The following is a 27,962-nucleotide window of genomic DNA, read 5'->3' on the forward strand; positions in this document are numbered from 1 at the left end:
GGGTGCGTGGGGTGCCCTGAGGTTCCCAGCCTTCCTGTCTCACCTCTGTCCCCCTCGCAGGCAGCTGGGCAGCGATCAGCCTGGAGCAGCCCTCTATGGTCGTGGCGCAGGCAGGCCGCTCAGCCACTCTGTGGTGCAAAGCCAGCACCAAGGTCAGCTACATCCACTGGTACCACCACCAGGAAGGTGCGGCCCCCAAGAGGCTCCTCAGACTGGACATGTCCGGAACGTTTGTGCAGAGAGATGGGGGCCTGAAAGCAGACAAAGTCAATGCCAAGAGGGGCAAGGGTAGCAACAGCTGTGACCTGTCCGTGCTGAAGCTGGAGAAGAGCGACGAGGGCGTATACTACTGTGCTGCCTGGGAAGCTCACAGCTGCACGTGCTGCTCCGCTCCCTGAGCAAAAAGGTTTCTCACTCCTCGTTCCCTGCCTGCCTGGCACCTTCCACTTGCTCTGGATCCCTGGGGTTGCCCTGAGTCAGCCCTCAGCACCTCTGGCTGTTATGGACAGGCCATTTAAGATTCTGACCACATCCCCTGAAGAATGCAGGAATAAAATATCGTGCAAATAATTTCAAGGCCGAGAGACTCTCTGGGGATTCCACACAAAATGGGTGCAAGTCGAGACTGGAAGGCAGCCCCTGACTCCAGTTTCTAAATTGCCACCCCGCCCACCGCTGGGTCCTGTGCAGAGAGAGACTCCTTGATCAGAAGCCCAGGAAACAGTGTGGCTGACTTCACAGCACCCTCACCCATGCCTGGCACTCACTCTCCTGTGGGGGAAATGATCCTCAGGGCAGGTGCACGCATCAGCCCTGGATGAGACCCCGGGCCCTCCGCCTTCCCCTTCTCCTTGAAAGTGACTCCATATGGGATTTGGGGACCAGCTTCCCTGGACCTCTGTTCTCTCCTCTGTAAAGTGAGGAGGTTTAACTGCTACAATGTGTGACTGATTTTTGTATTAAAGAAAAATTATACCAAAAATATATCACTATGTTCACTAACTTCTTATAAAATTAGTCAACTTCTTTTTTTTTTAATTTTTTTTAACGTTTATTTATTTTTGAGACAGAGAGAGACAGAGCATGAACGGGGGAGGGTCAGAGAGAGAGAGGGAGACACAGAATCTGAAACAGGCTCCAGGCTCCGAGCCATCAGCCCAGAGCCCGACGCGGGGCTCGAACTCACGGACCGTGAGATCGTGACCGGAGCTGAAGTTGGACACTCAACCAACTGAGCCACCCAGGCGCCCCAAAATTAGTCAACTTCTTGACAAGAGGAAGGAAGAGGAGAAGGAGAAGAAGAAGAAGAAGAAAAAGAAAGTAAGAAAGAAAAGAAAAAAGACAAGAAAAACTATGTTACTGATCCCCCCACCCCAAACAGGAAAGCCCCTGCTGCTGTGTGTGGGGGGGGGGGGAAAGAAAAAGCTCTCTGAGGAGGTCTAAGCTGAATTAAATACATTTTTAGTTGAAAATTCAAACTTTATGAAATTTCAGTTAAAATTTCAAATTTTTTTGGTAAAAATGATTACTGAACGTCTAATGATCCTCAGTTTCACTAACTCCTCCTCTATCTCGCTGAGCTTCTGTTCTGTGGAGGGAGATTTGTATTTAGGACATGCCTGCCCGTGAAAGAGTCCAACCAACAGTTAGTGCAAGATTTCTTCAATGAACAGAAACCAGGAATGAGATGGTCTCCAGCAGAATTTCCCACAGCGTTGCGCACAATTTCCTTCAGCAAGATTGTTTGGCCCTTTTATTGCCTGAAAACATGACCCACTTCATTTCATGAAAGATTGCTAGAAAATCAGCCCCATGTATTCTTTACCTGGAAACTGAGAAAAAGATAGACTTTCAATAGGACTCTGTGTGTCCCCTTCTTTGGGGGCACAGATTTCTCTTCCAGTCAAAAATCAAGCATGGATGATGGGACATAAAGTGTGGATTCTGCCAAAAATTCTGTTTTACCCCCAGGATCCATGCTTCATGTTCTCTACACCCCCCCTTGTGCACCAGGAGACTAACCCCTATGGATCACACTAATGGGCATCTTTGGTTGATCCATTGAATGCTGGCCAGTGGAAATTGAAGTTCAAAGAACCATCACCATGTCCCCTGACAAAAACATTCCTTCTTGGGGACTAGATTTCCAAGACTGTGGATCCAGAGACCAGGGAGAAAAGAAAGAAATTCCTCCAGTGGGTTAATTGGTATAAAAGGAAATGGCCACTCTCACCTACACCTCTTGGGTCCCGAGCACAAATTCTCTCTCTGGGGTAGATGGCCCTATATGTTGGGCCCAGGGGAAGTTGCAGCCAACCCAAGGCCACCTGTCATGGAGGGAACCCTGAGCTCACTCTGCTCCCATTTCCCAGCCTCCTCCTGATGCTTCCATTGACCGCTTCCAAACAGTAACCAAAGGATAAGGAAGACCATCCATGCGGTCCATGAGGGTCCACCTCGTAAAGCCTGGGGCAAGGTAAAGAGAGGTAGACCATCCATCTGGAGGAGCAAAAGAATGAAATTCAAGCAGAAAGTCAAATAAGTGGGTTATGTTTGACCCTAAGTAAGTAAAAAATCTAGGGATTCGGGAGAAGATTTTATCTAGTTCCTTTTCATTTCACCTTCCACAAAACCACCAAGGTGCCATGTCTAACAGAACAGGATGTGCCCTGTTCCTTCAGTAACGAAACAGGAAACTGGGCAGGTGTTGACATATTATCATTTAATTCTGTGCTTTTCCAGTTGATAAATTTAGTAGACAGAAGCATGTACATTATTTGTAATGCTTTTGACCTTCAGAAAAAGCAGGGTTTCTTGGGTCTTTGCCAACTTATTAAATCATCAACACCTAAGTAGAATAAAATGAATAAAGTAAATAGATTTCTGTGTAGATAAATGATTATAGTGCTTTATGAACCAATATTATAATGAATACAACTCTGTGTTCTTGATGTTTTTAATACAATAAACAAGTGCACAGTAGTGACACAATCCTAATTCTTATTAAATGAAACTAGATAAACATCTGCCACTTTCATAATGTCAACTACAATCCAGTCTCTTGCCTTTGTTATAATTGACCTATTTTTTCTGTCCTTCCTTATCTGCTTTCCTGCTATCTATGAGTCAACATTTAAAAAAAATTTTTTTAACGTTTATTCATTTTTTGAGACAGAGAGAGACAGAGCATGAACGGGGGAGGGTCAGAGAGAGGGAGACACAGAATCTGAAACAGGCTCCAGGCTCTGAGCTGTCAGCACGGAGCCCGACACGGGGCTCGAACTCACAGACCTCGAGATCATGACCTGAGCCGAAGTCAGCCGCTTAACCGACTGAGCCACCCAGGCACCCCTATGAGTCAACATTTAACTGTATCAATCACAAGCTGATCATTCCTAGCTGCAGTAATTCTGTAACCTTTATTTTCTTAACTTCTAAATTGAAGTTATAAAGTAATTACCAAAAATCTACAGTTATATTCTGAAGAAAGTGGGAGAATTAGCATTTGCAGTCTGTGGGTCAGCAAATTGCTCTGATGGATTTTCTTGCTCAGCCAAAAAACAAAACAAAACCAGAATTAATTAGTTTATAACTACAGAACACAACGCACAGTCATTCTCTCAAGGAGCTCAGTTCCATAATAAATAGAACATTCTGATTAGAATATAATAATAGCTATTTTTTAATGAGAATTCCTGGTGCAATAAACACTTACGAAGCACTTCATGCATTTCTTGTTATGGTATGCCTCTGTGTGGGTGGAAAGGGAGTGTGATGGCTATCAATCGTACCCCACCCCCAGATGTTACTCTAACCATGTCCTGAAATGGCTGGTTTGACTTTTTTAAGTATTGGAATGAATGAAATGGAATTCATGTCCATTTAGCTCCAGGGCTGCCAGATAATGAGCTAGATGTTGTGTGTGTCCAGAAACTCATGTGATCATCATAAAAGTCCTGCAAATAAACCTATGTCATGGAAGAAAGAATTGATGTTTGGAAAGGAACAGAAATGTTTCCAAACAAATAGTTCATGGTGTTTCAATTGCACTGTTAGGTCACTTTAAATATTCTTGGTGAAGGTTAACTTTACAAGAATACACTCTGGCACTTGTGGGCAAGTACGGATTGTCCCACACCTGCTCCCCAGGCCAGTATACTGGTCAAGACAGTAAGAGGGTCACACAAGAAGCCATGGCCAACGGGTCACAGTGGAAGAGTTCCTTTCTGGGCAGTCTGCCCCAGGACTCTTCCTGCAAGTGGAGAGGAAAGACTAAGAAAATCTTCTCTGTTTTGTGAACTGGTTTTAACAGAAAGTGTCATAGGTCAACTACATGGAGAACGCTCAAAATCCCGCAGCCAGACTTCAGTAAACAAACAAAATATGCAATGAGAGTGATGCTTTGGCAATTTGTCTCTGGCACAGTTTTTTTCCCTAATACATCATGTCACCTGGAGTCCTTCCTCTGTTCAGGCTAAACCATGACATATAGCACCTGTAGAAGGAGATAGTGGCTTTGGCCAGCATAAGCTCCCGTTTTGAGTGAATCATGAGATAGTTAAGCTTAAAAGTCAGATTTAGTTGATAAAGAAAGTGATTGTCTAAATTTCCAAATCTCCCGTTTATAGATTAGCAGGTAAGCCTGGTAAACTAGGAACACAGGATTTTACCAGAGGTGCTAGATGGAGATAAGGGGAGATGTGGTGTCATCAAGGTTAGTGTGTACGCTGAGAGAAAGGGCTAGTTCTGATGGCCAGGATGTGGTATTCAATGGTGAGGAGAGAGTAAGTGAAAGTTCCTTTTGGTTCCCTTGTCTCTGAGGGTCTTATCCCAGACAGGATAGAAACTTCTTCAACAGAAACCCAAAACTGGGGTACCTGGGTGGCTCGGTCAGTTAAGTTGTCTGACTCTTGATATTGGCTAAGGTCGTGATCTTTTGGTCATCAGATAAAGGCCTGAGTCCAGTTCTGCGTTGACAGCGGTGAGCCTGCTTGGGATTCTTTCTCCCCCTCTCTCTTTCTGCCCCTCCCTCAAAAACAAATAAATAAACTTAAAAAAAAATCCTAGACACATGGAGGGAACTTCTGAAAACATCTGGCTGATGTCAAACTTCTGGAACACGGCCCTGGAGGAACACCACCAACAGTGGAGACATCAGCACAGACCAGCCCAAACCAGCCCTGACTGTCCCCACGGGCTGCACAGGTAGGAGATCCATAACGCTTCTTAGCATCTCTGAGAGGGTCAGGGTGCTGAGGGGACCACAGGAGGCAGCAGCCAGGCTTTGGATGAGAAGCTGAGGTGGGAGCTTTGCATCCCAAGGTGTGCTGTGAGTCGGTAGGGGTGGGTTCGGGGCTGGTAACTGCATAGGACAATTCAGAGGGAGAGGCTGAATCCAGAAAGCAGGGCCAAGGGCAGGAAGAGGGCAGCAGGGAGACTGTGAGAACTAACTCTCCTCCCGGGTGCAGTGATGGCATCCTGGGGTCAGCAGGAGGCAGGGAGACAAAAGGATGAGGAAGGGGACAAAGGAGACAGAACTAGCCTGAAAGGGGCTGTTATAAACCAGAGAAAACTATTTTCTTTTTTTTTTTTTAATTTTTAGCATTTATTTATTATTGAGAGACAGAGAGAGACAGAACATAAGCATGGGAGGGGCAGAGAGAGGAGAAGACAGAGAATCCAAAGGAGGCTCCAGGCTCTGAGATGTCAGCACAGAGCCCGATGTGGGGCTCGAACTCACAAACTGCGAGATCATGACCTGAGCCGAAGTAGGACGCTTAACCGACCGAGCCACCCAGGCACCCCGAGGAAACTATTTTCAATTGGTAAGTTTAGTATCTCTTCCAACATCAGAAGGAGAAAGAGATGACATGTGTGAGTTCAGCAAGGATGACGCTCCCGTCCCCTGCCACACACCATAGATGTAGCCTGGGTTTGCTCTAACCACTGCGCCCTGCTCAAGGTGCCTGCGTGAAGGGGGAGCGGGCACCAGTGGGGACCACAATCCATCCTGAGCCCTCCCCGCCCTGTACCTGGAGCAGGGCTGTGTGAGCCTGGAAAGAGCGCCTTTTTCTAATTTTCTGCCTAGGTTGTGCCGTGTTTTAATTAGTAAAAAGGAGGCTTCTGTGCTATGGGAGACCCTGTTCAGGAAGAAGTAACTACAAAGTGGTGTGGACAAGGTACAGAGTTTTTAAAACAACTTAGTCCATGAAGCTTCCTGAGCTGAAAAAGATAAACTAGTCTCCAAAAAGAATCGTCCAAGAACCAACGAAAATACTGTTGTTTGAATCTAGGAACCAAATTTTACCTTTCAGAGCCTTGAGAAAATAGTCATAGGGAATGTAGTAAAACAACAACAACAACCACAGAAGCCTGCATTTGCATAGACCCTGGTAACCCAGGGGGGTGCAGTGAGAGGAGGAGGTGAGCTGGAGCTTCTCCAGAACCTTCTTCTGTGGAGCAGAGATGCCAGCACCCATCCCAGGGATGGTGTGAGGTTATGAGATTAGAAATCCAAATGCTTAGCGTGCAGCCTGGAAGAAGGACTTGGTAGTAATTATCAGTATTTCTTGTAATTTTCACTTCTGCCTCCATTTCTTAGAAGGAAATAATTGGGACATTTACACAAAAAAACCTTCCTTCATTCATTTTGTAATATTACTATCTGCACAAGATATACTTGTGTCTCTGTCTCTGTCTCCGTCTCAATCTCTATCTACGTATCTGTGTCTATGTCATTATCTCTATCTCTATTTTGCTCTAGCTCTAGCTCTATCTTTCCCTCTATCTCTATCACTATCATCTATATCTATCCATTTACCCCCCCCCCCCATCTAACTATCTGGAAATGGGCTGGTGGGATTGCTGTTGCCACAACCTGGTCAATATTCCCCAGACAAATCAGAAACCTTATTAGAATTTGCATGGAAGGGTGGCCCCTGCTTAACCCGCTATTTTCTTCCCTGACACCAGCTGTCACACACACCTAACACTGACCTGAGGCTTCTGGAAAGCAGGGTTCTCAGGTCTCCATCTTGTCCTTGGAGGCAAAGCCTGGGTAGACAAGATGACCAGTTACGAGCCATCATCTGTCCTTTTTCTGGGCTAATGAGCTTCTTCTTCCCTCTGTTCAGATTGTGTGAGAATCTTAAGAAATTATTTAATGCTTCCTATGAATATTTGGAGAAAAGTCTGCTCTATTCTCTCTGTCTCTCTCTCTGTCTCTCTCTCTCTCTCTCTGTCTCACTGGTTAGTCGTCAAAATGACATGACTGGAAATATCTATGTACACAGTAAAACAAAAGATATATACAATATGTACAGTACTCAACATTGCATCTGTTAACTTAGCCGTTAATTGGTACCAACAAAAATGAATCAGACTTTAGAGCATCAGATACACATTTGGTCTCTTATAACACCCGCTCAGAGACAGAAGAAAGCAATAAATTGGCAGCACTGAGACACCCTGTCTCCTCCACTGTGATTCTTTTTTACGAAGTCCACAGAACAGAGTAGATGGAGCCACAGACAAATGGGTACAAAGTATGAGAGGAGCCAGGAAGTCGGCCCCAAGTCCTCTCTTCAGTTCTGGTCCTTTTGCACATGGGCAACCTCAGCCCCCGTCCCAGTTTCAGCCTCAGCCCACCCCGTGCTCCCTGACAGGTACCTCAGCTCTAGAATCAAGAGGAAAAGAAGCAGACAGCCACCAGGTGCACCTGCAAGATGGCAGCCTCTTGCGCCAGCTTCCCGTTGCTTCCTGATGACAGCCGCTGTCTGGGCTTGTGGAGAACATCCTGAGTGCGTCAGGGACCCTCAGCAATTCGTCCTGAGGTTTCCAGGGAGTCTGGGTGACACAGGCCGCATGACAAATGGACTGGGATGGAGGGAGGGCAGGCGACTGCGGTCCCAGACGGGACTCGAGGGCCAGGTGCTGCGCCACACGAAGGCAGACGGAGGCTGGTGCTGCTGGGATACAAGTGCCCGGAGGAGCACCCCTGTGTGTGGTTCTGTGACCTCACCAGGGTCTGCGCGTGCCTTGTCGGTAATGCAGCCTCGGAACCCACTCGCTGAACGGATGTGTGAATAGATGAATCTTAGGGAGCAGTACTGAGCAAGCACATTCAGGGTACTTCCTGTGATGAATCCTCAACCGTGCATTCTAGAGCCTTGAGAGACACACGTACACACAGACACATACATACCTGTGTGCACGTACATGTAGGCACATTATTATTACAGAGTGGTATGTAATCTATTATGTTCTCATAAGTGTATATGGAAGAAATAGTCCCCTGTTTAAGAACGTGGGTTCCAGATGCGGCACATGCACACCATGGTAGACTATACAGCTGTAAAATAGATGTGAAATGCAGGGTTAATTGCAATTTATGTCCTAGCAAGTCGCAATTGGAAACTAAATTTACCAATAGTACCATTTACAACAGCAACAACAACAATATCAACAAACATATATAATACATAGAGAAAAATTTAGCCAAAAATATGAAGGATTCTTACGCTGAAAGCAGTAAGACTTTAATGACAGAAGCCGAAGAAGAACTAAATAAATGGAGAGATATACCATGTCCATAGATGGGAAAACTCAACATATTTTAGATGTCAAACATTCCTCAAACAGATAAGTAGATTCAATATAATCCCAATGAAAATCCCAGGAGGACTATTCATGGAAATCACTAAACTGGTTGCAAATTTCATATTGGAAAGCAAAGGACGTAGCATTGCCAAACCGGTTTTAAAAAGAGATCTAACACTTACTATTAAGACTCAATGATCAAGACAGTGGGGTTTGGGTAAAAGCATAAATGGATAGATAAGAGGAACAGAATCCAGAAATAGGACAACACGTAAATGGTTACCTAATTTCTAACAGGGTGCCAAGGAAATCCAATGAACAAAGAATTGACTTTTCAACAAATGGTACTGGAACAAATGTTCATCTATCTGGGGAAAAAAACCTCAATCGATGTGAAACATCACATACACAAACTAGTTAAAAATGGATTCTAGTCATAAATGTATAACCTAAAAAATAAAACTTCTAGATGAAAATACAGGAGAAAATCTTTGTGACGTTGGGTAAGGCAAGGGTTTCTCATATAGGACACCAAGAGCAAGGTCATAAAAGAAACATTTGATAAATTGGACTTTCTAAAAATTAACATTTCTGCTCTTTGCAATACTATACATAGAAGGAAAATGGAAAATTGCAAGAAAATGAAATGAAAATCCACAGATTAGAAGAAAATATTTTCTACTTTAAAAATTTTTTTAATGTTTATTTATTTTTTGAGAGAGATGGAGAACACGTGCAGGGAAGGGACAATGAGAGAAGGGGGCAGAAGATCTGAAGCAGTCTCTGTGCTGACAGCAGAGACCCCAACATGGGGCTCAAACCCATGAACCATGAGATCATGACCTGAGCGAAGGCAGACGCTTAACCGACCGAGCCACCCAGGCGCCCCTAGAAGAAAATATTTTCAAAAGACATATCAGAAAAGACTGGTGTCCAGAATATGGAGAGAAATATCACAACTCAATACTAAGAAAAGAAGCCCAATTAAAAAATGGGAAAGAGAAATAGTAGAATGTGGGCAGAAGTCACCTAAAATCTCTTCTGTTCTGTTGCTGGTAGAATTTTAATGTAAAGAAAATACAAAAAAAAAAAAAATTGAAAAGAGGACCTGTATGTGATCAGAGTCGTAGAGAGCTGGGAATGCACAGTTCCCATCTTACAATAACATCCAAAAAAAGCAGGACAAACTGAAATTTAATGACTGAGCCCATTAGAGAAGTGAGGTTGCAGGGTGCGTGACATACTCAAACACTGGAGACAGATGGACACTTTCAGAGAGACACAGGATGTGAGCATTTGCTGACCTTAAACAGATGTCCAACATACTCACTTGGTCACAGGATTCAAGTAGAATTTATTAACGAAATAGTGAGAGCTGAGTATAGACTAGTGGGGAGTGGGAATGCTTGAGAACATAACCAGGGTATTTCCCAGCACCTCTTAAGATTCTTCTCCAGGAAGCCCACAAAACTCTTTCAGGGAAGGCCAGGGACAATTCACACAAAGCCTCCCCCTTGGTGCTACAGGAGGAAAACAGCAACTACCACTGAAATCCACCCAGACCCGATCCACCCCGTTACCCCTGGAGACAAGAAGTGACTTCATCTGCAGGGGAGGTGCCGGTGGAATCTGCTGCGGTTGAGAGAAGGCAAAGGAGGTGACCACCAAAACTTTTGCTGGAACATCTCCCCTATGTCCCAAGGTAACAAGATGTCACCTGCAGAAGGATAGGCATCAAAATCAAACCCATGGCCTGAAGTAGGGGGGCACCCACGGCATCTGGGGGAGGGGGAAGAAGGATTTAAAATGTTTTATTTCTGAATCCTTGGATTGTACTCCTGAAACCATTATCACACTGTATGTCACTAACTGAAATTTAAATAAAAATTAAAAAAAAAAGAAAATGTCCCATCTCAGGAATAGAGGCAGGAATTCGTACGAAGCCCACGTCCTTAAGATCCAGTTTCACTGTATCTGCTTAAAAGTGGGACTTAATAAAAATACCAGAGAATGTGTCCTTTCCCGACCTTTCACCCCCATGACAGCAAACCTTGAGTAAAAGTAACCATGGAATAGAGCTGAGAGAGAGCGAGAGATAGGCTTTCTCTGGGGAGCAGAACAACGGAAGCCTCGAAGACAAGTGAAGGGACCAAGGCAAAGCACAACTAAAGAATTTTTAAGTGTCTGGACTCTGGCAACAACACATTTCAACCCTGATAACTTAGCGACAACCAACTCCAGATCCGGTCTAACTCCTGCCTAGTTAACCCAAACCCCCACACTAAAGGCCGAGCAGAAGGAAAGGTGTGCTGGTTTTCAAGCACAAAACATATTTACCTCAGTATCCACTCTACCACAGCATGTGGCCAGCTTCCAACCAAACACTCGGAGGCGTACAGCAAGTCAAGAGGAAACACAGTGTGAGGGCCCAGAGCGGTCACCAGACCCAGACTGAGACATACTACAGATAGATGGTGGAAGTATCAGGAATTTAAAATAACTATGATTAATATGTTCAAGGCTCTAATCCAATGGAGAGGTGGACAATATGGAAGATCAGACAGGTAAATTCACCGAAAATTATGGAAAGTCCCAAATGGAAACTATGGGAAAGAACCAAAAGGAAAAGCAAAACTAAAAACCACAGCAACAGAAATGAAGAACGTTCTGAGAGGCTCACCAGTGGATATAAGAGATGTAAGGAGAGAATTAGAGAATCAGATAAATACAGGACACTAGAAATTACCCAAACTGCAATCTGCAATGGAAGGACAAAAGAGACAGAGAGAGAGAGAGAGAGAGAGAGAGAGAGAAAGGAAGCAGGTAATCAAAACTCACAGAACTCGAAGAACTGTCCCCCTCTCTCTCCCTCTCCCACTCTCTGTGTTAAACCATAAAGGACTTTAGTCCTTTAACAAGAAAATGGCTTCTTTACACCAATATCATTGGATGGTAACAATCACCCAGCGGTCAGAGAAATCTGCTGATAAAGTGGGTTAATAGCCCTGTTTTGCAGGACTTTGGGGATAAGTACTGTGGGTCTCTTCCTCTGGTTCTTAGCTGTGTGCTCAGAGCGCCCCTTCCTCTTACGGCAACAGCCACCAGATCTGCAAGGTGATCAGCCCCGTATTCAACCACCTCTCCTGACAAGTGCTGGCAGAACGTGGCTCCTGTCCGGGCTCGTCCTGGTGGCCTCCCTTGGCAGCTGTGAGTGGCTTTACCCACGGGGTGTTTCACTCAGTAAAGAAAGCTGATGTTAAGCACGGGCAATCTAGTCAGCAGAAGGCCCCACATGGTCATTCAAACTAACCTGACAGATTCCACCATGACCTTGAATTCTTCAGGAAGAAAATGTAAATCTTGGACCTCAACTTTTCCATTAATAGAGAACAAATGTGTACTATTTTAGTGAATGTCAAAATTTCGCTAATTGTTGCTTTTGTTTCTCTTTTAGATACAAATGGCGACATTTTAATAACACATCTCATACCATCCGTTACCAAGAAAAAGGACACACAGCATTTTTATTTATTTATTTTTTGTTTATTTTTATTCTTGACATAGAGACTGAGTGTGAGTGGAGGAGGGGCAGAGAGAGAGAGAGAGGGAGACACAGAATCCAAAGCAGGCTCCACGCTCGAAGCTGTCAGCACGGAGCCGGATGCAGGGCTTAAACTTGTGAACCACAAGATCATAACCTGAGCCAAAGTCGGATGCTTAACTTACGGAGCCACCCAGATGCCCCAAGAATCACAGCATTTTTAGAATGCCACATAACAGGTGTCTTAAAGATGAATGTATAATAGGGGCGCCTGGGTGGCTCGGTTAAGCGACCGACTTCAGCTCAGGTCATTATCTCACTGTTGGTGAGTTCGAGCCCCATGTCGGACTCTGTGCTAACAGCTCAGAGTCTGGAGCCTGCTTCAGGTTCTGTGTCTCCCCCTCTCTCTGCCCCTCTCCTGCTCATGCTCTGTGTCTCTTTGTCTCTCAATAATAAATAAAAACATTAAAAAATTAAAAAAAAAATAAAGACGAATGTATGATATACACTAGTATCGAATGATGTCAGACCAGCCTCTAAAACACATTCTGTGTATTTCCTCAAGTGAAAATGTACAGGATCAAGGTGTTAGTGAGGAAAGATGTGAAGCCAGGAAAGGACAGAGGGATTTGCCAGCGAGCCTGAGGATACACTGAGTTAATGAGGCAGTGCTGGGCTGTATGACTGCACCTGCTGGGATCCACTGTATGGAAATGTGCCACTGACACTGAACAGAAGCCCTCCCACTAGGCCACACCCCCGAAAACATATACCCACGACTTTCTAGCTCCCAAGGACCTGGCCACTGTCTATACAGGACTTGTCTCCTGCATCTGTGTCCTCAGCAAGGTCTGAGCTAGGAGCCCAAGGACGCAATCTGTGATGTTTCTTTCAGTTAGGTCACTCGATTCTTATCTCTGTTGGGGACTGAATGGCTTTTGTAAGTGTCCTGAAGTTTCCACTTCTCCATCTATAAGAAGCTTCCTGGGGAGGAAGCCATATCCAGTGTGCAAAATGGTTTTCTGGCTTTGAATGAATAATGAATGAATGAATGAATGAATGAATAGGAGAATGATGAAAACCACAAGGTCTTTGTTGTTTTCTTTCTTTGTTTGAGAATGAGAAAGAGAGAGAGAGAGAGAGAGAGAGGGAGAGATAGCATGAGCAGGGGAAGGACAGAGAGAGAAGGAGACACAGGACCCAAAGCACACTCCAGGCTCCTAGCTGTCAGCACAGAGCCTGATGCAGGGCTCGAACTCATGAACCTCGAGATCATGACCTGAGCTGAAGTCAGATGCTTAACCAACTGAGCCACCCAGGGGCCCCCATAAGGCCTTTGGAGTGATAAAAACCTGGATTTGAATTCCTGCTCAGCCACTTAATTGACAGCACGATCCAGGAACGTTACTGGATCTTTCTCATAGGGTTGCTGGGGACCGAAAGAGGTTCCACACAGGACAGTGCGAGCACAGGGTCAGCACATCACAGTGTCAGTTCCCATTACAACCGCACTTCTTCTCTGAGCCATCTCAGCTAACACAGGAGCTCAGGGACTCTTTAAAAGTCACATCTGACATTGTCCTTCAAACAATAATAAAATTTGCGTCATTTTGAAATGCTAAGAATTGTGGATATAGAAAGAGTTGAGGATAAGAGTCGAGGATAATAAATCAAAGATATTTCTTCTCCAAGATTTTTGTTCATTCACAGCAGAGTATAGTAACATCATAGCATCTAAAGAAATAACTATAGTAATTGTTAATATTTCCTCAAATTTGTAAACTTTCTACAAACTACCCATATATAAAATGCACCTACTTCTGCATAATGTGGTGGGATTATTATCTCATTTATTATTATAGAGTAGTAAGGCTTTTCTTCCAATTTTCATGTTAGCCATATAGCTCCCACACTGTTGCAAAATATGATGTAAAATCTAAACTTCAGAGTGAAACAGAGCTTAAGGGTAGGTGTGTTCGAAGCAAAACCTAAAGGAAAAAGTGAAGTTATTGCCTCCTGAAGGAAGATAATGTTGAGTTATGACAACATGGGTGTTTTGGTGAGGTTCTAGAATCCAATAGTTCCATATCCCAGGAACATAATAAAATAACACTGAGATGGATCTTAATGACAAGGTCATTCCTCCCCCGTACTTTACTCTGATGAATAAGGCCTCCACTGCCTCCCCAGTCCTGACTCAAGACCCCTCTTTGAGAAAATTCTGAGTACTCACCGGCAATGCCAACACTGCGTAATTCTGTGCATCTTTGGCTTGGGTTTGTAGGTTGACTATACTCCTTTCTTTCCTCTTCACTGTTTTTCTGTCCACTTCAACTTGTTCAAGTGCCTCTGATTTCTCTCCTTTGCTTTTTAAAAAATTAATTAATTAATTTTTGAGACAGAGAGAGAGTATGTGCACGTTCATGTGAGCAGGGGATGGGCAGAGAGGGAGGGAAAGAATCCCAAGCAGGTTCCACACTGTTAGCACAGAGCCTGACAGGGGGCTTGAACTCATGAACTGTGAGATCATGACCTGGGTCGAAATCAAGAGTTGAACACTTGACCAGTTGAGCCACCCAAGCGCCCCTCTTTCCTTTGCTTTTTAAATGAAGATACCAAAATTAGAATATCTCCGGATCAAGTTTTTTTTAACTGACTGTGGGGAATAAGTTTAGGAATTCCCTGAGCTTGCACCAATGGGTTAACAAGGCTTAGAGCAGAAAGCGGCCACAGGATGGAAGTGTCCAGAAGAGATAAATGGGTAAACAGGGCGATAGACCTCCACAGCAGGGTGAACTTGCCTGGAGCTAATTAGCAAAAAAAAAAAAAAAAAAAAAAAAAAAAAGTGCCTTGTTGACCCTGAGGTAGCATGCTCAATCTGTCTTATCCAGTAGGTAAGTTAACATAAGCAGACAGGGTGCCCGCTGCCTGCTGTAAACAGCCATCTGCACAGCACCAGGATTTTGTTTTGTATTGACCCAAACCCATAACACCACATATCTTTGTTGTTGTTTTTTTAATTTTTTTTAACGTTTTTATTTATTTTTGGGACAGAGAGAGACAGAGCATGAACGGGGGAGGGGCAGAGAGAGAGGGAGACACAGAATCAGAAGCAGGCTCCAGGCTCTGAGCCATCAGCCCAGAGCCCAACTCGGGGCTTGAACTCACAGACCGCGAGGTCGTGACCTGAGCTGAAGTCGGACGCTTAACCGACTGAGCCACCCAGGCGCCCCAACACCACATATCTTTGAAACCTCCTTTCTGTCACACACGAGTTAATGATCACTGTTTTATTGTCTCTTTCTGCACGTAACCCTTCTGATCCTGATAAATACAGAGCAAAGACCCTTACTCGGGGCTCTTGTCTCCTCCCAGACATTAGCCTCTCTCACATTTAATTCTGCATTCACTCTCTTGCTGGACAGAGAGAGAACTCCAGACTCAGAGTCTGCAACAACCGAATACCACACAGAACAGCGCACATAGGTTGCAAGCTGTCTAGGGGTTCCTTGGAGAAGGCCATAGTGCACTGGTTCCAACAAAAAATAGAGCCCCTGTGATGAATCCTATATGGCTCAATCAAGATTACAAGCAAGACAAGCCCAACTCCTCCTTGGACACACATAAGAAAGACATAAAATCTTCTACCTGATAATCAATTATGTGTCCAAATCCAATGAAGACACCTGCTACTATGCCTGCTAGGATCTTACTCTGTCACACAGGCAGAAGGACCTGTAAGAAAACCTTCTTTATCACTAACCCTCAACTCCTTTCTCACTTGAGCAGCCACAGCAGACACTGCCCTGCTCTTAATCACAGGTTTCTAAGCTGTTGGAACAAGAAGGTCCCTTTGGACAACATGGCCCAATGCCCACACAACGAATGGGCATATGGGAGCCCAAAGTTGGCAGATACCTTGTCCGAAGCTAGTTAACCACAGAGGTGGGGCTACACCTGCATATCTAAAGATCACAGAACAGCTTCGAAGAGGCTTCTTCTTTCAACATCTCAGACAACTGAGTTTGTTTTCAAACTTTAGTTTTAATAAGAAATCCATTTTTCCACGGGAGATAGAATTCTACAAATTTCTTCTTTTATTCCAGGATAATATTGTCATCATAGAAATTATTTTCTTATTGTGCATTGCATGGTAAAGATTTGTGTTGCCAAATGGTAAACGTGGCTGCTAAAAAATGGAGACCATTGTTCACATTACTCAAGTATATGTCTGTTGGCATGTTTGCATTTTCAGTTACCGAAGTGAATACTCCTTCAGAAGTATAATCCAAAATTGCTAATGGAGCACACCTGGTGTTCGTGAGAACAGAAGGGCTTTTCCATTGATGTGGTCTCTGAGCGGTTTCACACACTTGAACACCTGGAAATCAAAATGTCTTAATTCTCTGAACACTTTTCCTGGTAATTTATAAAAGTCCTTGGTAGACCACTGGTCCCTATCTCTTCTTTTTTTCTTTCCTTTTTTCTTTCTCTTTTCTTTCTTTCCTTCACTTATTTCTTTCTTTCCTTTACTTCTTTCCTTTAAGTCTTTCCTTCACTTCTTCCTTCCTTCCTCCCTTCCTGTCTTCTTTTCTTTTCTTTCTTTCTTTCTTTCTTTCTTTCTTTCTTTCTTTTTCTTTCTTTCTTCTTTCCCTCCTCTTTCTTTCTTTCTTTCTTTCTTTCTTTCTTTCTTCTTATCATTTCCATTTATTATCAGCACTTTTTCGTGTCTACTACCCCCCCAAAAAAAACAGATATTTGGGTCAATTAATCTGAGGAAAAATAAAATACCAGATGCCATGAAGCCTATATCCAAGGACTTCCAAGGGAACCCAGAAGATCAAATCTCCAGAACAAGGTTTCTACCTGCTGGTCATGCCATGAGGCTCAGAAGAAGGCTGACATCTTTTTAGAAGCTCTAACCAGTGTGATAAACTCTAACCAGGCTGGATCAAGATATCTGCAGAAGGAATTAGGCTCATAGTAACTCCTCCTGGTAAGTAACTTTGTTCTATTTGGATCCTGTGAATGAGAAACTGACAGAATTTTTTTAGAAAAAAACAATGTAGGATCACATCAACATATGGACAGCAATTTTGTAGCTACTGGTCACTCTATATGGAAACAAAACTACTTGTAGACAGCTTATTTTCCTCCCTGCTTACAAGAAGGTTGAAATTCTACCTTTAGGAAACACACCTCATAAAAGGATAGTTTCAGTCTTGAAATTAAAATATGTGTGTAAAACATTGCTGTACATAGTTAGTTCAAGAAGATTTTCTTGTAGACCCCGTTTTAAGTGAGAAACACTTTAAGTACCTCTGATGCTCCGTTCTTAATGAAGAGTGCTCCTTTCTCTACCAACCTGCAAAGCCTGTATGATGACCTCTGGTCTCATCTTCAAGAGCAGTGCAATGAAATTTAGGTCTTACAGGAAATGACCAAAGAACATCAATAAATCCCACTTATTCTTTTTTTTTTTTTTTTGTCCCACTTATTCTTTATTCCAGCTTCTTAGAGGGTAGGCTGAGACTAGTCAAAATTTGGGCTCTCATGGCTCCTGTGATATTGCCTAGAGATGGACCAGTGGAATGGAACTTGTGAGCTCAGTAAACCATTTCAGCTCCGGAATCCATGAAAAGAATCTGGCTGCATGGTTTTCCAGTCTCATGTGTTCCTTTATTGTCTCAACAGACATTTATTGAAAACAGTTTCTACATTCGATGCTAAAGATAGAAGGTGCGTAAGGCACAGTCTCCACACTCCAAAAAGCTTGTAGTCTAGTGGGCAAGTAGTCTACATTGTGGCTTGTTGGGCCCCTTGTTTTTCAGACTGTGGCGGTCAGAGACACAGAATGTCTTAGGTTCATGAGCTCTTTTGCTTTCTTAATTTATGTACTACTTATTGCTTATCAAATTCATACATTTTGTTTAGTGGAACATTGGATAAAGGAGCCCCAAACCATCCCATTACATAGAATAATAGTATTAGCAAATATTTATTGAGGGTCAGATACCACGTTGAATAGTTTCAGTGCCTTATCTCAATCCTCAACAGCCCTGCCCAGAAGACCCTCTTTTTCCACTTTCACAAGAAAAACAAAAACAAAAACAAAAACAACAACAAAAAACCTGAGGCTTAGGGGTGCCTGGCTGGCTCAGTCAGCTAAGCACCTGACTTCAGCTCAAGTCATGATCTTGGGGTCCTTGGGTTCAAGCCCCGCTTCAGGCTCTATGCTGACAGCTCAGAGCCTGGAGCCTGCTTTGGATTCTGTCTCCCTCTCTCTCTGACCCTCTCCCACTCGTGCTCTGTCTCTCTCCTTCAAGAATAAATATACATTAGAAAAAAGAACCTGAGGCTCAGAGAAGTTCAGTTATTTGCTTAAAGTCACATGACGAGTTACTGTGGCAAAGTTTGAGACCCAGTGGAGACTTAACCATTCCAAAGAGTCTGGTGTAGACCATTAAGTAATATTGGAAAGATTAAGCCATATTTTAAATTCTAAATATTTACTCCTCTGAGCCTAACCTTTTCAATCAACTCTTTAGTTGAACACTTAATAGTAAAGGCTTATTATTTGTATTACTGCTCATGCAGAAAACAATGCTTCTTAAAAAACAATGCACTAACATAGTCCCTCTCCCCCCAAAAAGATCATGTCAGACTTGTTGAATATGCATTTATTGAATTCTCACAGTGTGATTCTTAGAGTGTTTCTATAAAATGACAAGTTCTTTGGGACACCTGGGTGGCTCAGTTGGTTAAGCGTCTGACTGTTGGTTTCGGCTCAGATCGTGATTTCCGAATTCCTGAGATGGAGCCCCTTATCTGGCTCTGCGCTGACGGCAGGGAGCTTGCCTGGGATTCTATGTGTCTCTTTCTGCCCCTCCCCTGCCCCCACTGGCACACATGCGCTCTCTCTCTCTCTCTCTCTCTCTCTCTCTTCCTCTCTCAAAATAAACAAACTTAAAAAAAAAAACCCGACAAATTCTTTTGACACCATTGCATTCAGTCTTCTTTTTCTGCATCGGCATCAAGTGCGCCGGAAACACTGACTCCGGCAGAGGAGCTGGAGCAGGTGACCTACACGCAGGACTGGGCCGCATGACCCACAGCTGCCTTTCCACTCAGGCCGGGACAGCGGCAGAAAGACCAGACTAGACAGGATCCCCTGATGAGCAGCTCAGGATTTTACATCAGTGCTCTGGAAACGGTATATATATAGATATATCTATCTATATCTATATCTATATCTATATCTATATCTATATCTATATATCTATCTATATACCTATATATACAATATATATAAATATATACTTATTTATATATATAGGTGTATATATATAGGTATATATATATTCAATATATATAATATAGGTATATCAACATATATATCAATATATATTGATTACATACACATAATGAAGTCTAAAGAGGGGTCTCAGCATAATAGGTTAAGAGATCATCATTAAGATTTCAGACTCTGGAGCAACTCATCTGGTCTACCATCAGTGGGAATGGGATTCTGGAAAGAACTTACTTTACAATCAAACCAGGTACCCATCCCGAGTACGTAAAACAACAACAACAAATATCTGTAAAAAGATTAACTTTTATTTATTAAATATTCAAATATGCTATTTCTATTTTTGTTCTTCTTTGAACATTATAGAAATAGTATCTGTAAATTACACTCTAGGAAAAGAACTGGTCTGATACATGAAAACCTCTTAAGAAAAGAGGTTTAGAGGATTCAGCAAAATACTGAGGAAAGGTAAAACCATACTCTCCAACCCGTGTGAGGGAGGTGGAAAGACAGAACCCAGCTGCTCAGGCAGAGAGGGGTCAGTTCATCCATTCTTGACTGCGTTCATATCTAATATGATTTGGCTTGAGATTCATCTTTGTTTAATGTTAGCAGGGCCTGTTTTTACATATTTATTTAAATACTGAAAAATATGGGCTCAATTTAAAAGGGGCACAAAGGGAGATTTCTGTAAAAGCTTTTCAGACAGTGGGCTGGGTATGGCTGGGGCCACAAAGTGTTCGGTGCTGGCACACTGCTCAGGGTCACAGGTAAATATTCTTTCATTCTTCTATATATCGTAGGGAGGGGAGGCAGGCGATGCCGGGGCGGCAGGCTAGGTGCTGGTGTTGGCTCAGAATTCTAGGATTCAGTCCCAGTTTGGTCACAAATGGCAGCGGGATCCTTGGAGAGGTAGGTGACTGTGTCCCAGTCCTTGGGGGTAGTTGCCGCCTGAGCTTGTGTGGACGACATTGACAAGAAGCTAACTTGCTAGAGCAACTGGGGGTCCCTGAGGGGTGGGGATGTTAGGTCCCTGTGAGATTTTTGTGCTGAAAGGTTTATTTAAAAACTTTATATTTTATTTATTTGATTCCAAAAATACCAATGGAAAAGAGAGAACAAAAAATTACTTAACTTGTCCTTTTGTCACAAGGTGATTCATATCAGGTATGGACACATTTAACTGTGTAAACATATTCAAGGTCATAAGCTGAGTTTGTTTTTTCTAAATTCAGACTAGTAAATGCGTTCATTCTTCATTAGTCTTAGAGATGCAATTTTGCCTGGATGAGGGGGAACATCTCACAGGGAGGTTTCTAGCTTAGCAGATCTAATCAAATACAATTTCCCAAGAATTTTCACAATGCTAGTAAAACACTGGAAAAATAAAAGAAATTATATATTTTGCTTCCCTTAGTGGTTGTGATCACAGATACAAATGAATTAATAAATTGTGAAGCAAGTTTCTGGTTCTCTTTTTTTCCAAGTGACTACATACTCCCATGTAAATTCTAGCAATCCAATTAGATACTGATGACAGAGATATAATTCAGGAGGTTCTGAAAAATATGTTAAGAGACCGTGGTACAGAGAAAAATGTGAACTTTGAATCTGAATCTATCATGTTGTGTATATTCATCCTTTAGCAAGTAATTTTTGATTCACTGGTTATTGCTTTCTTAAAATTATAAAAATAATACATGTGCATTATGGAAAAAAACTGGAAAAGAGAAAGAATAAAGAAAAAGTTAAAAATTTATAGGGACACTTACTACTGTTAATATTTGCTAAATTCCCATCCATTAATTCTGTCAGTGTAAGAACCATCTCAAGGACTAAATGTTACAAGGACTAAATGAAATTAAATATGGAAATGACTACCACAAGGGTTGGGACATGTTCAGCCATCATAAATAACACTTCTTCAGAATTCAAATTACCACCCACTGGAGTTCTTTATTAAAACAAGAGTACAGAAAAATATATTAATTACCATGTAGTCTGCAGATCACTTTAGATCAAATGGTCAGGTTTGCAGAATACTTTTAATTCTAAGACTCATTGTTACCAGTTTGTAAATGATTAGAATGTTGTAAGCATTACCTCAAATATCGTTAGCCTGACTATGAGATGATTTCTCATTTTTCAGTAGAAATACCTGGATGTAAAAAAAATGGGATGGTCTTGCAACTTGAATATATAAACTTATAATGATATAGTTATAAGGTCAAATATTAATTGATAATGTTTTATATCTTTATTAGATTATACTTACAAATTAAAAGTGATATCATTATGAATATCAGTTGAGAAATACTCCTTCTTTTGCCCTTATATTCATTAAAAATTTTGTTCAGACTCTTCACATGCATCTAAAATGTACACTTTAGAGCAAAAAAAAGTACTCATAGGCAATCTGTAATTGTCATGAAAGGGTCTGGTCTGAGAACAAGTTGATCACGACAGGTAAGTTTTCTGACTTGACACATTTCCTTTTCGGATGGTGAAAGGGTGTGGTCAGAAAGCCTGGGCTTTGGGCTCAGGCTGACCAGAGCTCTGGCTCCACCACTTACTGTTTATGTGAACTTGGGTAATTATTCTCTGGCCTCAGTTTCCTAATCCATAAGATGGGGTAACAGTATGTATTCAGAAAGAGTAGACCAGAATTAAATGAGAGACTGTGAATAAAGTACTTGGCACGTCGTCTTACACAAAATGGGTGCTGGATGGAGGTTGCCCCATTTCGAACCTAAAGGGAGAATTGTATCCACTATGGAGGGTGGTCTGTAGCCGATCATACTGACAAAGCAGAAATTCTCCAGAGGAGTCAGCTGTACTTGTAACTGCTCCAATGGGAAGTTCCCTTGCTGTCCACGGATACACAAATAACTTGAATTTAGAGGTAGTTGCTTCTGTTTAATGGACTTTTCTTCCCTTACTTGGCAACAAAAATGAAATGAAAATGTGTTTTTTTTAAATCTTTGTAGTTCTAAGTACTTTAAACCTTAATCCTTGATCATAATTGATAGAAACTCTAACAGGAACAAGTTTGGGCTTCATGCTTGTATTTAGTAGAAACACAATTACATGTCTAAAATATAGTTAGAATGTGGGGCGCCTGGGTGGCTCAGTTGGTTAAGCACCCGACTTCGGCTCAGGTCATGATCTTGCAGTTTGTGAGTTCCAGCCCCGCATCAGACTCTGTGCTGACAGCTCAGAGCCTGGAGCCTGTTTCAGATTCTGTGTCTCCGTCTCTCTCTGCCCCTCCCCCACTTGTGCTCTGTCTCTATCAAAAAAAATAAAAAATAAAAAAATATATAGTTAGAATGTACTTAGAAACATAGAGATATAGTTAGTACTTTTAAATATACTTAGAAATGTCGTTAATTTTAAATTCATATTTATATATGAAATACTTATAATTTATTTTTAATAAAAGTAAAATGAGAATAAAATAGAGAAACTTTCCATCAATATCAATAGGCAACTTTGAAATGTCACACTTATAAATATTGTGGTTGACATTTGATAAATTTATATAGAATTCACACAGCTTCATCATCATAAAATTATAAAACTCAGGCAATTAACCTCAAATTCTTTTTCTTATATAAGGGTATCAAACAAGTTTATTTATTGTGTAAACAGGTTTCTATTTTATGCATAATGAAAATGATTGTGGCCATAAAAAACACTGTTAATAAATTTAAAAAAGAATGTTGAAAGAAAAAAAAAAAACATGTAAAATAATTACCCTAAAGACAAACACTAACCATATACGATCAAGTACACTATTAATGCTCAGTTAACTATCACATTGAGAAAGTTATGAGAGTTCATTCTGGAAAAGAACGAAACTTCCAGAATCTAGCTGAGGAAAAGGGACAGGAGGTAAACATCATGTCTCACCATCAAGAAATTTTCTTTACTGTGATGAACCAGAAGTATTTCTATAAGAAAACCAAATTTCCTAACATGAAAACTAGATCTTTAATGTATTAAATGGGGGCTAAAATGAATTAAATATCATGTAAAATTTTAAAATTAAACTTTTTTTTACATCATATGCTTTTTAAAATAAAAACAAAGTATATGGTTGGAGAAGTATGCAGTGCTTTACTATTATAACCAATGAAATACTATTTCTTACTACAAGCAAGATGTACAAAATTAAAACAACCACGCTATGAGCTAATTGTATTTACCGCATGAATAAAATCTCATCATTTCTTGCTTACTGATTTAGTATAGAACTCAGGAGCTTTGTGGCACAGGCAGAAATTCTCAAGATTTTTTTTTCTTTTCTTCTCAAAGAAGAAATCCAGAAATCCAATTATGCTTAAGAAAATGCCCATAAAATTATTATTCCGAATCCAAAATAGCCAAAAAAGAAAATGAGTAAATAATTAGTGTTTCAGTTGGAAATCAAATTGGAAAGGGTTCTACTATTTATAATTTCAATCACTACATTAACATTAAATATATAATTAGGTAACATTCCAGCATTCAAGTGACAGTCCCTTGAAACCCATGATGGTTTTTTTTTATATGTTTTGACATTATGTCTACAAGAAACTCTGGAACCATAACTATTAACATTACAGCAGTTACATATAACGTTATTGAGCAGGTAAAAACAAAGAAACTTGTGGGTACGACAAGTTCAGCAGGCTTGTAGGGCAGATCCAAATTTGGGGGGAGATGCTAAGCATTGAAGTATGGTGTCTTTTTAGTCATGTGTCAACTTCTAATGAAATTCCAATATAAAGTGTGCTTTCCGTGAATATTTCCTAAAGCAAAACAAAATTGTGACCAGTGCATTATTTGATAAGGTTAATATAAGAGAATTTCTGAAAATAATCAGTAAGTTTTTTTTATATAGAAGTTTTGGAAATATTGCCACATTGCTTCTAAATTCAAGGCATTGTAAATAATTTGGAGGTGCAGCTTTAAACATTGTCCTGCTCAAAATCCTGGTGTGGCTCAGATGTGAGAGCAAAATGTTCTAAAATTCAGAAATCAAGAAGAACTCCAGTGTCAGAGGTGGGCATGGGATTCTTATTTGAAGCTAAAAGCTCAACTTAATAGATTGTCAAGTATGCCTGGAAATAATTCACACTCAAACAAGTGACTGTGTATTGTTTAACAAAATTCCATGTTTTAAAACTTTTTTTTTGAAAGTTTATTTATTTATTTTGAGAGAGAGAGAGAGAGCAAGCAGGCTCCACACTGTCAGCACAGAACTCGATGTGGGGCTTGAACTCACAAACCATGAGATCATGACCTGAACCAAAACCAAGAGCTAAACACATAAAGGACTGAGCCACCCAGGTGCTCCACAAAATTACATGTTTTAATCTGGATTCTGCCACTTAATAGCTGTGACGTTGGCAAGTTTCATAACTACTTGAACTCCTTTTCCCATGGAAACTAAGAAAGCAAGAATTTCATAACCCCAGTGTGGACGAAAGCCCCTGGTAAGCACTAAGATGATGGCAACTTTTCCTTCCTTTTTTTTTGTGTTAGGTGGTTCCAAACCATACAATGTTTGTGTTTCTCTCATAATAGTTCTAACTGCCACTCCAATTTCTCCCACAGCTAAAAGCCCTGATGAAGACACTTCCCCCAAGCCCACGATTTTTCTTCCTTCAAATGCTGAAAGAAAACTCCACAAGGCTGGAACATATCTTTGTCTTCTTGAGGATTTTTTCCCTGATGTTATCAAGATAGATTGGAAAGAGAAAAATGGCAGAGTAATATTGAAATCCCAGCAGGGAGACACCATGAAGATTAAGGACACATACATGAAATACACCTGGCTGACCGTGAGAGAAGACTCAATGGGCAAAGAACACAAATGTATCGTCAAACACGAGAAGAATAAAGGAGGGGTTGATCAAGAGATTCTTTTTCCTTCAATAAACACAGGTATGTGCATGTACACATGAATATAACCTCCCAGAACCCTATTTTTCCCTGATGGAATACACCACCTTTTCTGTCAAGAATTAATGGAAAAGAAGCAAATAGAAATCTTTCCTTAATGTTGTTGCCTTTAATGGTACCATAACTGTCCTGCTATTTCCCCATAGAATTAAAATAGTATGGGCTTTGGAACATACAAAGAAACAGAAAAAGAAAAATTCACTTAGCCTTTCTCGCCTCAGTTTCATCATCCAAAACATGGAGGTCATAATGATGTTTCTGAGGGTCACCGTATGGGTGAAATGAGACAGTACACGTGAAAGCACCTAGCAGCCTTGTATCCAATAAATGCTCAAAAAGAGAATCCACTTTTGATGATTTTACTTGATCAGGAAATAAAAACAATTGCCCATCCTTCAGGAATATTCTACTCAGCAGTCAAAGTCCCTCTCACTTCAACCTTGCTCTGCTCAAACATAAGCCATAACAAATGAGTTCTAGGCAACCAAATTGTTGTTCATTTGAGGGAGGCAGATCACAGCTCAACAAAAAATGGTACTTTGGTCCCTGACGTTTTAGTGCAGTTTTGGTGTTTTCACATTGACTTTTCTCTACCACTGTAAGGTGAAATTTGGTAAGTGAAGACTGAGTGAAGCTTACACATGCACACGTGCGTCCATTGTACACAATGAACATTTCTTACCATTAGTAAATGCTGCCCAGCAAACACTTCCTGCCGTCCGAGTGTGCGCCAGGCCTGGAGGGGATGCAGGAGGGAGCACTGTCCCCAGGAGCATCACTACAGTAGGGCAAATATCCTTTTCCTCTCGCTCCTGTCACCCGTGATTCAGGCACAGTGTCCCAAAGGAGCCCATTGGTGTAGACGCTGCACGTATTTAGACAGTGTGGGCAGACCTGAATGTGCTCTGGCCCCACTGTGACCCAGTAACTCTCTAGACTCAGAAGTCAAGTCCTGAGCATGGACATGCCAGACCAGGGCCCCAGAGGGCCCCTAAGAAGGAACCAGTTCATAGTCTTCCCGGGGGTTATCAAGCCCCTCGCAAGCAGTGGGGAACAAGCACATAACAGGGCATGTGAAGAGCTTTCTGTATACAAGTCTCAATTTCTGACATCAGTCTTCATCTTTTTGGGTCTGGTAAGAAGAAAACCATAGACCCACAGTGGCAACACTTAGCTTAAAGCCTCAAGTCACTCAAGCAAGATTTAATACTTAGCCCAAGTGCAATTTCAACCCCCAGAACAGTAACCTATAACCAGTTGACATGGGAATTTCCTGGTCAGCACTATTAAGTTCATGGATTGACTCCTTCTGTCCCCCTTTTCTGCACTCCCCTTCTATTGTTAGAAACCTTTCCTTCTCTATAACCCATTGGAGGTCCCCTCTACTTGCTAGGTGGGATGTTGCCAGACTCATCATTCACTTGATCAAAACAGCCATTAGATCTTTAATATTTACTTGGTTGAATGTTATTTAGCAGATTTGGTGACGGGATCCAAAGTGGGCTTCCAGAAGGAATCAGAGACAAGTAGAAACACAAGGCCAGTAACCGTGAGCCCTTCGAGTACACTGTCTACATCACCATTTTCAAGTGCCACGGGTGAGTTCCTGATCACACTGGGCTTCCTTTCCGGGGCAGGTCACCTTGGGCTGGCACATTTGTCTGGAGCCCAACCAAAGTGGCAGAAGGATCTGCCAGGAGCTAAGCCCCTAACCCATCAGACCACAGCTCCCCAGGTGGAAACCTCAGTGAGCCTCCAGGAGAATTGTTGGTGCCACACACAGAGCATCGTTCTGGCCAGAACGCAGTATCATCCCTTGCTTACAGTCCACACCCTAAGGTGCACATAATTGTTTGTCTGGTTTTGTGTAGATAAAGGCTACTGCTCACAAGGATCTCAGATGCAGAAAACCCCACAAAATTGGCGGGCATGAGTCAGGCATTTAAAGGCTGTTAGAATGCTCATCATCCCAAGAACACTCCCTTGATAGTGTAACTTGGTCAGGGAAAGGGCTCAGTTGGCACTAAGTAACTCATCAAACTGAGAAAACGCCCCTCCAAGGAGCTACACTCTAAATCATGCACTGTCCCCATCTGAAGACACATCCATTTTATGTATTAGTTCGGGTCCGAGAAGCCCCCAGTCTGAGCTTATGGGATCCTTAATTCTAAAGAATCAAGTACACCACCCTCCATTACACCTGCTTATTTTACGTCTAAGAACCATAGTCCCAGAAGTGACAGATACCTATCAAACATGGCAAAATCTTAGGAAGCTTGCTTTGTGTCCTGAGAAACTGGCTTTGTAACTGGGGTTGGTGACCCCCAAAGGAGGCCAAACGGAAATATGGCTACACCTCATTTGCGGCTACATATGGCTAAACAAAAGGGTGTGTTCACTTAATTTGAGGCTAGAATCCCACAGATCTGCTTCCAGCCCCCAGAGCAATTACGACCTAGAAATACCATAGACATCATGGGGAACTTTCCAACTAGATAAGATTATTTAAGAAGTGTGTTTAAAAGCAAGTGTTCTCGGGGCGCCTGGGTGGCTCGGTCGGTTAAGCAT

General features: G+C 42.0%; 1 gene segment (V, D, J or C); it reads left to right on the forward strand.

Moving 5' to 3' along the window:
• LOC125929817 (T cell receptor gamma constant 2-like) overlaps window positions 1-27,962 on the forward strand; it is a 134,505-nt gene that overhangs the window by 96,917 nt on the left and 9,626 nt on the right. The window contains 4 exon segments of the C gene segment in view: window positions 61-379; window positions 20,154-20,218; window positions 25,047-25,376; window positions 26,870-26,992. Coding sequence covers window positions 61-379; window positions 20,154-20,218; window positions 25,047-25,376; window positions 26,870-26,992 — 837 coding nt within the window.

The sequence above is a fragment of the Panthera uncia genome, chromosome A2 (assembly GCF_023721935.1).
Source record: "Panthera uncia isolate 11264 chromosome A2, Puncia_PCG_1.0, whole genome shotgun sequence".
NCBI lineage: Eukaryota > Metazoa > Chordata > Mammalia > Carnivora > Felidae > Panthera > Panthera uncia.